Consider the following 12,722-nt stretch of genomic DNA (forward strand, 5'->3'; position numbering starts at 1 on the left):
AACCCCTCAGGGTAAAGAATTCCATAGTTTAGGCATGACCACAGAAATGGCCCTTTCTCATTCCCACATCAGTTTTCCTTCTCCTAGTGTTAGTAATGGAGTTAAAATGGAGAAAGTGAAACTCTCTCTTAAGACATTGGTTTTTCTATATGACATTTCTGGAATAAATGAACTAGCCTGAGACGGAAATTTGTTTTTTTTTTTATCATACACATGTCTCAGTATAATTTTCCCTTCTCACCTGTTTTACCATTACTGGTAATAGTTTGCTAATAGTCTTTGTTGTAGTTTATTGTACTGCATATCATACATTAGTGAAATCTGTCTTTCAGGATCAGTGGTTGTGTTGATCATTTTGCATCTTCAGAAAAAGAAGCATATGAATGTATTAGAAACATTATTTCCATGCTAAATTATGATATTACTGAAGAAGAGACTCTAGAGTTTGACAGCCCTTTGTATAATGCTGATGAACTTCTGGGACTTGCACCGCAGGACTATAGCTACACTCTTCATATAAAATTGGTACAAAAAGCTTTCTTTGCAATCTTGAGTAAATCAGTTATTTACTGATAAATGTTGAAATCACTTATAGAATAACTATTGAAGTCAGTTATGGTATTAAATGCCTGTTTAAATAATTGTGGCAACTCTTATGGCTCTTGGTTTCCTTGGACCATATATACAGGTCTGTTCTGTTGGTGAAAACAACATAGTCTTCCTGTATTTAAATATTAACAAATGTTTTGTAGCAAACATTTTGTGGACTAGAGTCTGTTTCATGAGATGTAGAAAGTGGTGACCCTCCGTTAGAAGTTTTAACAGACACAAATTTGTTACAATATAAATATTCCTACATATGCTACCAATTGTGGATCATGCATTAGTCTTCTGGATTGCATTTAAACCACCATTTCTGCTGGTCAATTGCCTTGGAGAGTGATGGAGTCTCCTTTTGAAGTTTTTAAACAGAAGCTAGATGGCCATCTGTTGGGGGTCCTTTGATGGTGTCTTCCTATGTGGCAGAGGGTTGGATTGGATGGCCCTTGTATTCTTTTCCAATTGTATGATCCTATGATTCTGTTTGTTATTGTGTGTCTTCAAGTTGTTTCTGACTTATGGTGACCATAAGGCAAACACTTTCTGGGGCTGAGAGTGTGACTTGCCCAAGGTCACGCTGTGGGTTTCCATAGCTGAGCAAGAAATCGAATCCTGGTCTCCATAGTCAAACCACTACACTATGCTGACTCTCTTAATCCACCATAGATATTATGCTGTAATAAATGTATTAGCATTTAATGTGTTTAAGAGATTTCTATAGCAAACTGCTTTTTAAAACTAATTCTGCATATCCAGTTGAGGTGACAAAGTCAATAGTAAAGATTATGTGGAACATAAACAATTAAAACCTCTGTAATATTCGCTTCACATTTTTATATGTAGTATGACACTAGTTATGACAGTAGAGATTCTGTGTACTCATAATATTTTAATATTGGGTAATCATTTCAGATTAAAGAAATGCATCTCTCTCTCCCACTCTCTCTCTTTTTAAGGAAGCCACCTTTTATTGATTTTTTATTTCTCTTGACAATGTTTTATAGATTCTGAGTCGTATGATAGATGGTAGCAGGTTCCAGGAATTCAAAGCTAATTATGGAACAACATTAGTAACTGGATTTGCTTACATAGAAGGGTAAGAGTAAAACTGAAACAAATGAACCAGGTTGTTTATGAGGAGTGAAGTGTCCCTGAGACTTTTCAATCAATCAGATAGTAATTGGTTTCTTTTAACTCGGTCAATTTGACATTACAGCCATGTATTCAGATTTGTTGTAATGACAGAAATGTGGCCAGACTACAAACATTATGGCTTCAGTATTGTTTGGGCCATGCAAATACCTCCTGCAGTGGCTGGATTTCTGAAGTCAGAATCTTGATGCAGAATTTTGATTGTTTCTCAGAATATTATATTTCATGTACTGAGTTATATACACTTTACATTTAATATAACCTATCACTTTACTGTCAGGAGTATCTTGTAGTAAGTTCCCATCTCTATTGAGCCCCCAATCCCTTAGAACTGGAATCTGTGTTTCTATACTACCATTGGTGGGGCAAAAACAGTCATGCTGGTTTTGTTTTTTGCGAAGGGGAGAAGTGCAGAGGTAGGGTTGCCAGTCAGAATAGTGGGGGAGGCTCTATCCCACCCTTCTTCAACAACCCTATAGCAGGCTGTGCTACAGCACACTGAGTCTCTCTCTCACACACACACTCTTTCTTTCTCTCCATATGTCGGTATATGTATGCACATGCAGCTGTCAGCTGATAAAGGTTACAATCCAAATAGTATTGCTGCCCTAGGCTAGACAGTACACATTATTAAAGAATACTCTAACAACATCCCCTTTTTTTTATTCAGTGTCTCTGCACAAACATTTTGAACTACTTAGGCAGCAGTCCTGTATAAATATACCTGAAAGTGAGCCTGCAGAATGCAGTGGGATTTACTTCAGAGTAGACATACATCAGATTGCTTTATTAGTGTTTCCTTTTTAAAACTTATCTGCGCTGAATATTTCTTCCTGCAGCCAGCCATTTCTCCCCTACCCTAGTTCATCCCATGAGGACTCAATACCATCTAGCCTTCTTTAGCATAATGGTACTTTAAAAGTTAAGCGCAACCTAGTATGTAGAGATTTGTTGACTAGAAAGTCCCATTTTGGTAGTTAGTTCCTTAAATCAAGTCTAGGATTAAGAGCCTACTTAGTGCTTGTGATGCAGCATGAAAAGCCTGAAGAACTGCCACATTCTGACTTTGGTTAGTTGAATGGCTAAACAGCACACTTCATTCTTTAAGGCTGATAATAAGGGTGCTTTCACCACTTCTTGAATCACTCAAAATGTTAAAAAGCTCAAATAAATATTTAAAGTCCATTTTGTATGTGAAAGAGAAGTCACTGGTGGCTTAACCTTTTCCCTTAATGTTAAGCTTGCCTCTAAACAGTGTTAGAGAATGAATCATTTTGCTAGGATTAATAAAGCATGCTACAGACTCAAACTCCTTGATTTCCTCTGAGATGAAAATGTGCTAGTTAAAATACTTTTTCCGTTATGGCAAAAAGACAAACTGTACCACTGAGAATATGAATAGAAACATTTTGCTTGCAAAAATTGTATACAGAGATTAACAAAGTTACATGTTTGTTCCTGATTTAGGATTTATTTTCTCAGACATTAAATAGATTTGCCCAGCTAGGTTGAGCTTTTGTAACCATGAGTCAGCTACACAGTGCTAAAGATTATTAGTACAAAGGTGGGGCTTTATCCTTTAGTATCCAGCTAATTTTTTTTACTTGTACAGATTTATAAACAAGCCTTAACTCATTAAATACAAAAGAAAGTGTCTGGACAGCTTGGTGCCCATAGACATCACGTTGGGGACCCCAATGCTATCAGACAGTGACCAGTGAGTTCGGTAGCATATCAGGAGTTAGAATAAGTCTTCCAGGCCCAAGTCTGTCCCTCTACATTACGTGTGATGGCATTCCAGTGTGATTTTAGTATTTGTATATTTGATTTTGTTTGTAACATCACTAGTTTGCACAATGCTCTGTCAAAGAGCAATTTGCTCCACTCTGATTGTACAACAGCAATCAACAAACCTCACCAAGAGGCAGGGGACCAGAACAACTTTGATCTTTCCAACCAAGAATACTTAGGAAAGGAGACATTTTTATTTAACTTTCTGTTTTATCTATCAGGTAAATGCATGTCTTACCTTTTTTCCAGTGAGCTCAGTGCAGCTTTCATGACTCACATGCTCCCTACTTTATCCTTACAACTAACTTATGTGGCAGGTCAGGGTGAGACAATGTGATTGGCTCAAACTCAAAGCTCATCTGAATGGTGAATATGGTTCTCCTGTCCCAGTCAAATATTCTAACCATTATACTATACTGCTTTTCTGTAATTCAGTCCGAAATTGAATTCAATCGACTAACGCACTCTTCTTGAAAAAACTAGAGTAGATTTTGGAGAAGAGAGCATAGATTCTTGTTCTGGAAGGTTTTTTTCCTTTTCTTCTTTTCCCGGAATACAGCAGATCTGACTCAGAGGTAGGGGCATTGCTATCTTACTTTCCATTTCCTTCAGTTCTGCTCACTTGTTATCTCTCTTTTTCCTTGTACAAAGCTGCTTCTCACACACAATACCCTTTGCTCCTCTCCCCCATCATTATCCTCCTGTTACTCAGCAGATGTTAACCTCAGTTTTCAACCCTCATGGTGAAAATACAGTCTTTTCAAGCACTTCCCAGTCATGAGGTGCCATTTTATTCCAGATTAGCAAAAATGCATGTGAAGTAGATTTCCTAATTTTTCATGATATATGGATTCCCCCCTCTGCTTTCAATGTTTCAGTCTATTTTGATTATCAAAGTAGCAGTTTTGCTTAATTCTGTAAATCTGAATTAAATAATTTTTTTAAAAAACTTAATAGACAGAAGGGACCATTGACAGAAATAGATTTCTAGTCATACAGAAGGGCTTTCCTTTCTCCTCCCTGCATTTCCAGTAAAACTGCTTCTGGGAGTTGACATTTTTAAAAATGATATGGATGTTAAGATTAGCTAGAAACTGAAGGAAATTGGGGAGCTCCTTGAATGAGCAAAAGTGCTTCCCCTTGTGTAAAACTAAGTGGTTTTTATTTGCAGTACCACGTTTTTTAGATGCAGTATTGAGTGTTGTTTAGGCATAAAGCATATTTATACAGTTATGAGAATGAGATAAAATGTAAAAGGGGCCAGAATTGTAAAAATTGTGCATAACATTAACACTTGACATGTCATGTACAATTTTTGAAATTCTGGATCCTATTACATTCTATCCCACACCCACAACTGTATAAATATGTTTTATATCTGAATAACACTCAATATCACATGTGAAAATTGTGGTATTGCAAAATAAAAACCAGTAAGTCTTAAAGGTGCTGATATTTCTGTCCCCCCCCCCCCCCCCCCGGCCTTCATTTCTCCTTGCCATGCACAATGTAATCCTGCTTTTCCAAAAGAGCTCTTGAGGGATTTGGGCAAGTGATTTTGCAGGAGTGCACTGCTCTGACTGTCTTTCTTTATGCTACATATGGTAGAAGTAGTTTATTTAATGTAAACATTTATAAGCACCTCAAGAGTACATTAAAATGAAAGAATGGTGAGGTGATTGTATGAGTGCCTTTTAAAGATGATACTATAAAGTCATAATACTAAATGCATAGAGAACTTACTATTTTGATTCCAGCGTTTCTGTTGCTCTTAAACTACAGAGTTTTATGTTTTTGTTAGACAGCTAGTTGGAATAGTGGCTAACAATGGTGAGCTGACTCATGATGCTTCTCTAAAAGGATCCCACTTCGTGCAGCTTTGTAACCAAAGAAACATTCCAATCTTGTTTATTATGAATACAACTCCGTACACAGCAGAGCCAAGCAGTCCAAAACAGGTAAGTTAGCGAATATAGAGTGCATTACAGTGCCTCTAAAGCTGCTGTTTAAAGGGGCTTGGCTTAGGAGTACACATAGGCAAAATCATAAACTGTTTCAGAACTCTATATAGCTGATAAGGGGCCAGTGAGCGCCATACAAGGAATGGTTTAGGGTAACAGTCTTTTTAATGGTGTTCTGGGAAACCCTTGGTTTTTCTGGACATGATCCAGGTTCCTTTAGTGAGAAGACAAGCAGTGGTAGGCAAATCACTGTGAAATTTGCTTGTCCTCCTCCATTGGCGTGTGAGAGAATTGTTACAGATTGAGGATATGAAAAAAATCTATCTCAGTTTGATTGAGTGTCTCGAAATACTAAGTGTGTATTCTTCCCAGGCTTATTTCATCAGAGTTTGCAAGTCTTGGTGTTTTATTTCTGCACAGAAATTTGCACATTTTAAACACATTTTGTTAATTTATGCATTTATTTGCACAATTTACCTAATATGGAACTTTATCTTATTGAATAAGGTCTGATTTCACATATTTTTCAATAATACTTTTTGCACACTTTGTTTCTCACAAATGCCCCCTAATCTTTGCAGACATGCCAGTGGTGAAGATGGGATGCACATTTCTTGCATGAAGCCTAGGGAGATGTGAAAATGCAATTTTAGTTCAGATTATCAACTCCCAACTAAATTGATTTCTACCCCAATTAAAGATGAAGCACTTGGGCAGAGTAAACCCTAAAAGATGTTTGGCACAGGTTGTGGAAGCAAGTGAGCTAGTTGACTGACAGGCCAGGAAGGCCCAGGAGGTGAGAGGCAGGAAGCTGGTGGTGGAAACGAATTTTATTAATTTTAGATCACAATCAGTTTCTTCATTAAAAGTTTTACCTGTTTTATAAGTAAATAGATCTTAAATACCTGGGAGTGGTGGATGGAGGAAATACAGCAAAGGAAGAGAGAAAGCCACATGATCTGTCTGATGAAGGAGAGAACCATGTATGGGTTGACTCCTGTTACTACCCAATCAGGCAGGGGTCATGTCAGAATCTAATACAGTGATCCCCAAACTTTTTCAGGCTACTGACCCCTTTTCTCTTGGGTGACAATCCTAACACCCCTGCCCATGTGTATTTCTTGATGTTAAGTCTACTGTTCTCCTGCAAATTCAAAACAACCAACCTTTTCCATCTGGTCATTCTGGGAGCAGCTGGCTAAACAATGACTGAAAAGTCTCTCTCTCCTACAAGTCTTGCAGGAAAGGCCAGTGCAAGCAAGAGGCCTCTTGGTTGCTGCTCAGCCAGCTTAGTGGGCTGCTCCCAAGGTGCTCATTTGCTGCTCCCAGAGAACCTCAGTCCTTCTTCATCAGGGTGAAGAGGAGCACAGCTGGTGTGTGGGTAAGGGATTTACAGAGGCCACATGCTGTGGACTGGAGACTGGTGTTGACTGGAAAAGGGAGAGATTTTAACTACAGGAGCCACTCCAAGGCACTTTCCAAAAATAGACCCCAGATACTCCTTCCCTTCCTGTCCCTCAGAGATATTTCTTCCCCACATAGCTTCAAGTGCCCCCCCCCCCCCGACAGACACACACACGTCTGCTACTTCTTTTCTCAGTTGGTCCAGTGAAAGAAAGCAGGAGCAGCAGTGCAGCTACAACCTGCCAGCCATGTCCCAGCAAAGCTCACAAAGCTTAAGCAGGATCCCAAATTTGACAGCTTCTTTTTGCTGCTGTTTCTTCCCCACTATGATATGTTCTAACTCCTTGCTGCAGTCATTCAGTCTGTCCCAAAATGGCACTGCTTCAACCCACAGAAGTGATGCCATGTGTCCAAGCCTCATGAGAGTTTCCCAACTGCCACTGCCTCTACTAGCAAAAGACACAGCTAAGGGGGTGAGCTTGCTTGGATAGGCAAAGAGTGAGAGACACCACCACATGAAGCAAACAGCAAGGCTGCATGGTGGTTTTAAGGGACCCTGAAAAGAAGGTTCATGCAACTCTCTTCCCCACCATGGTCCTAAAGCTGCTGGTTCCCCTTGTCTTTCTTGGGTTCCAGTACTTTGAATGAAGGCATCCCTGCTACCTGCTTTTCTCTCACCACCATCACCCCTGGAGGTTTCCATTGCCCCCTTTGGGAATCACTGATCTAACAGAATCTATCATAAGTTGTGTGTATGTATTTCATTTTTGTGGTCTACGTAATATTATAGTAGACTTGTAGTAGAGTTGCATACACTGGAACGTGTCCAAAGGAGGGCGACTAAAATGGTGAAAGGTCTGGAAACCATGCCCTATGAGGAACTACTCAGGGAGCTGGGGATGTTTAGCCTGGAGAAGAGAAGGTTAAGAGGTGATATGATAGCTCTGTTTAAATATTTGAAGGGATGTCATATTGAGGAGGGAGCAAGCTTGTTTTCTGCTGCTCCAGAGACTAGGACCTGGAGCAATGGATGCAAGCTGCAGGAAAAGAGATTCCACCTCAACATTAGGAGGAACTTCCTGACAGTAAGGGCTGTTCGACTGGAACAAACTCCCTCGAAGTGTAGTGGAGTCTCCCTCCTTGGAGGTCTTCAAACAGAGGCTGGATGGCCATCTGTCGGGGATGTTTTGATTGTGATTTCCTGCATGGCGGGGGGTTGGACTGGATGGCCCTTGCGGTCTCTTCCAACTCTATGATTCTAGGATATGGGAGGTGCAGTGTTGGAGAAAGACTTGCCAGTGGTTCAAAATGAAGATAACGTCTTGGTACAGAAAGAGGTGAATGAGAGGTCTAGGGAGGAGTTAAAGGTCTCTACCAGATATATTGTCAAGAACTGCCCCTCTCCCAGAGTTCAGTAAACCAGTCTTCTGGATTCAAATAGCAAGAACTTTATTTCAGCAACAATAGCTGGTAGCAGGAAAATGTTTGCAAACAGAACTGCCATCATCCCAAAACACAGTTCTAAAATTAACAATTACTCTGCCCTAAGGCTTTGTGGGCTTTACTATGATTTGTCCATAAATCAATGTATATTGATGTCCCATCCTTCTTGGTCTAATCTCCCAGCTCACCTTACACGCTTTTGGTTTTGCCTCTACACTTCCCTTCTTATGGGAAGGTCTCTGAAAAACAGCATCCCACACATATCTGTCCATTTTTCTTCTTGTGTTTGCAAAAAAGTTTCATTTTTAAAGCATAATATTTTGAGGCCATTAAGAAAATTGAGATAACTTCTGCATCTAAAAATGAATAATTGGCAACACTTTCCATTTTAATTTAGGCAGAGGACCATACTAACAGATTAAAAGCACAGGCTTCCATGATGTCTGCAGTTGCCTGTGCTGCCGTTCCCAAGATAACCCTTGTCATTGGTGGCTGCTATGGAAATGAATGTTATGCTATGGTAAGATTGTTCAGCATGGACACCCATTAGGTTGTAGCTGCAGATAACCAACTTGCCTCTCTCCAATCCATCCCTACTTGCAATTACACCATTATACTGCTCTTTGACACCTTTCTTAGCTAATGAGCAATCTGTGTCATGCATTGGAATAGAAATCAAACCACTGTTTGCATTTGACTTAAATAAAGTTTCATTGCATTAACGTAAACTTAATGTACAGTAAGTAGGTAAAGTTACATTACCTAGAATTCAGACATACGTTATGTTATGTTGTTGATATGGTTATTGTATTAACACTTGCACTTCCTACCACATTAGATGATTACCATGGCATATAGTTTGTATCTATGCTGCACTTTAATTTGTGTTAGAAAAACTGATGTATTAAAATTATTTTGGGATGTCTTATCTTGGAAACCCTAGAATATATCTCTTTCTAAGACATGAACCCCATTGATAATCCCAGTAAGAGCAGAGCCATTTAATCAGTTGTTGAATGATGATTCAGCACTTAAGTAAATTCTTTTGATTCAGTATGCTTTAATTGGAACTATCAATAGTATTTGACAGTGCTAAGAATATCTAAGCTATCTTGACTTTCTTTTAAAGGGACATTTTCTAATGTGGTACAGATTACCTAATGGGCCATTCTCATTGGTTGCAGGAGATAACTGCATAAAGATGTAGCAAAATATTATATTTCCAATAATATTTTTAGTTGACATGTAAATTGTGGGGTTTGGTTGACATGTAAATTAGATCCATACTTTAGAATATGGTCCAAAACACACTACAGAAATAATCTAGTTTGAGACCGCTTTATCTGTCCTGGCTTAGTGCTAGAGATTTGTATTTTATCGTGGCATCAGAGCTCTCTGACAAAAAAGGTTAAATGTCTCACAGAACTACAGTTCCCTAGCATTCAGGTAAGGCAGTTAAAACAGTCTCAGAGTGGGTTATTTCTGCAGTGTGTTTTGGACCTGTGGTACTGTGATGATGATAAAGGCTCAGGCTGTTACTTGTGGTATTCTAGCTGCTGCAGCTGCAAAGAATCAGGCTGTACTAAAACAAGAAATCTGTGTTTTTACTTAAATGGAGAGTGTGTCCCACAATATTTCAAAAGCCTTTTACTGTCTTTTGTTCAGTTGGCTTAAAGGTGATTTTTTTAATTTCTGAATTCCTTTGCTTTGTATTTTTTGTGTTCAGTGTGGGAGATCATTTGATCCAAACTTCCTGTTCCTCTGGCCGAATGCAAGAATTGCCCTTGTGGATTCAAGACATTTTCCTACATTTTCGCTCACTTTGGATGATGACTGCTCAGAAACAGGAGTAGATCTAACATTTCTAAAGGAAAAGTATGTAAATGTTAAAAAAAAAACACACACCCAACCCTCAATTCTTCATTATTATGACTGAATTAATATTTGTAACATTTCTGTTTGGATACCACTACTAAATTAGTGGATTTTTTTTTTTTGGCTTTTGTGCTTCTCATATTCTCTTTTGTAAATAGAATATGTGTTTTCTGTTTAAATTCAAAATTGAGGTATTTACATAAATTAACTCCATTTTTTTTGTCACAAGACAATGTGTGTATTGTCTGACTCTTCTCTTTGTTTTTGTGTGCCTTTTCACAGGTTTTCTGGGCCTGAGAGGGTGACTCTTAGCACACAGAATATCTACAAGTATATTTGAGACTAAGGCCTGTTACAGACAGCCAAAATAAAGCTGCTTCGAGTCACAGTGGAGGTATGGTGTTTGAATGATGCATGCGTCCTAAGAGTCCAGAAGCCACACCAAAGCTGCACTCCAGTCCTTACGGCTGGAGTGTGGCTTTGGTGCGACTTCTGGACTCTTAGGACGCATGCATCATTCAAACACCATACCTCCACTGTGACTCGAAGCAGCTTTATTTTGGCTGTCTGTAACAGGCCTAACTCTGCAAAAGAAGTTGTAGCATAAACTTTTATGGGCTGGTTCTACTTCCTCACATGCAAGTCCCCAAATGCTTACGCTATGTCTTATTTTGCAATTAGTCTCAAAGTTACTACAAAATACCTTTGCATACTGATATTTCAAAGTAAAATGGCTATGTCTCTGACTTCTACTTACAAGGATATTTTTAAATTTTTAAATGTTACCTTTTCTTTAAAACAAACTTAATAAAGTTAATTTCTTCCCAGATTAAAGAAAGAAAGCAGTGCATTTTACTCTACAGCCAGGATCTGGGATGATGGTGTAATTCTGCCTCAGAATTCAAGGAAGGTAGACTCTATTCCCTATGTATTCTTTATGTATAAAAGACTTTCTCCTTCCCATGTCTTCCTATTCTATTTGTCTACGATTGTGACAGATCCCTTCTCCAGGTTCACCCCACAATTCCAGCCCTTGGATTCTTGTCATTCACTTTCTGCCCCCAGCCTCCCCCTCTCCTGGATCTGCTACTTGGGCCTCAAGGGGATCCCTATGTGGACCAGGGGCTGTATTGTTCAATGGGTTCACTATTTTAAGCATGATCACACTATCAAAACGTAACAGGAACAGCTAGACACAGGTGTAAAAAAAGATTAAACTAGCATAAATGTATTAAGACACATTTAAAAAATTCATTAATCCCTGAACTATTTAAGCATTTGCAGTTCCCCAAAACTCTATTCATTTCTTCCCCCCAGCTGACTGTCTTATCTCTGTTACTGCTTTTCCTTATCTCTATGCCTTCTTTCTCCTATTTCTCCACAATGTGCCATCTTTTCCCTATCTGCTTTCTGTTAGATACAAGCTTCAGTTTTGTATCATTTCTTCCCTACAGACCCCCTCCCACATTTCATAACATTCCCTGAGCAGTGACTGGCTGTCATCAACCTGGCTTGCCCAGCTCCTGCCTTCACAGTGATTTTTCACACTACTTTCTTTTTTTTCTGTTAAAATCATGGTATATTTCATCCGCCTCCCACATTAGCTTATGTTGAATAATTTAAATACTAATTGTTCTCCATACATTGTACAATAGTCAAAAGTGGTATGCAGCACAATCCAATGCATGCTTATACAGAAGTAAATCCCACAATTCAGTTGCACCATTAGCTGTTTTCTTAAATTTTTTAAACTGGAGGTGTACAATTTCTGCAAATCTGGGGGAGAAAATTTTAAAAATATGTGTTCCTTTTAAGAACATCAAAAGTCAGTTTGTTACTTTATGGACAAAAATTGGCATAAAATATTTTTTATGATTTGCTCATAAAATTATCATGTTTTGGTATATTGCATTTAAAAGTATTGTTTATTCTGCCAATTATATTTATAATTGCCAATAATAACTATAAATTTACTAGATCTGCTTTTAATTTTTGGGTTATAAGGTGCTGAATTGCCAAGAAATCTGTCATGTCTTAGTTTTGCCAGTTTACGAGAATTATGCAAAATGTTGAAAACAGGAGGAAATCCACATTATAGTTAAACAAAGAAAGTTGTTATGTATTCTGAACATGATCTCTATAGCAGGGGTCGGCCCCCGGTCCCTCCTGCCGCCGAAATTGCAGCTGATTTCGGCAGCTTCAGCTGCCATTTTGAAGAGCAAAATGGTGGCTCCCATTAAGAGGCCCGCTGCAGCCTCCGGAGCCCTGAAACGGGGCTCCAGGAGCCGCACCGGAGCTCTGGGAGGCCTGTTGCCGTCGCTGGGGCCCTCCAGGAGGGCTCCGACGGCGGCAGCGGGCCCCTGGGAGGCCCGTTGCCTTCGCTGGGGCCCTCCAGGAGGGCTCCGGCGGCGGCGGCGGGCCCCTGGGAGGCCAGTTGCCGTCGCTGGGCCCTCCAGGAGGGCTCCAACGGCAGCAGCGGGCCCCTGGGAGGCCAGT

General features: G+C 39.4%; 1 protein-coding gene across 4 annotated transcripts in view; it reads left to right on the forward strand.

Annotated features, from left to right (window-relative positions):
- LOC149316406 (methylcrotonoyl-CoA carboxylase beta chain, mitochondrial-like) overlaps positions 1–12,722 on the forward strand; it is a 29,332-nt gene that overhangs the window by 14,513 nt on the left and 2,097 nt on the right. For all 4 annotated transcript variants that reach the window (XM_089515418.1, XM_089515415.1, XM_089515416.1 and 1 more), the window contains exons 7-12: positions 333–525; positions 1,605–1,696; positions 5,345–5,501; positions 8,749–8,871; positions 10,078–10,226; positions 11,055–11,136. In XM_089515418.1, coding sequence (XP_089371544.1) covers positions 333–525; positions 1,605–1,696; positions 5,345–5,501; positions 8,749–8,871; positions 10,078–10,226; positions 11,055–11,136 — 796 coding nt within the window. The remainder of the gene's footprint in view (positions 1–332; positions 526–1,604; positions 1,697–5,344; positions 5,502–8,748; positions 8,872–10,077; positions 10,227–11,054; positions 11,137–12,722) is intronic.

Source organism: Sceloporus occidentalis, unplaced genomic scaffold (assembly GCF_023333645.1).
Source record: "Sceloporus occidentalis isolate IW3139 unplaced genomic scaffold, rSceOcc1.0.p SCAF_3, whole genome shotgun sequence".
NCBI classification, from domain to species: Eukaryota; Metazoa; Chordata; class Lepidosauria; order Squamata; family Phrynosomatidae; genus Sceloporus; species Sceloporus occidentalis.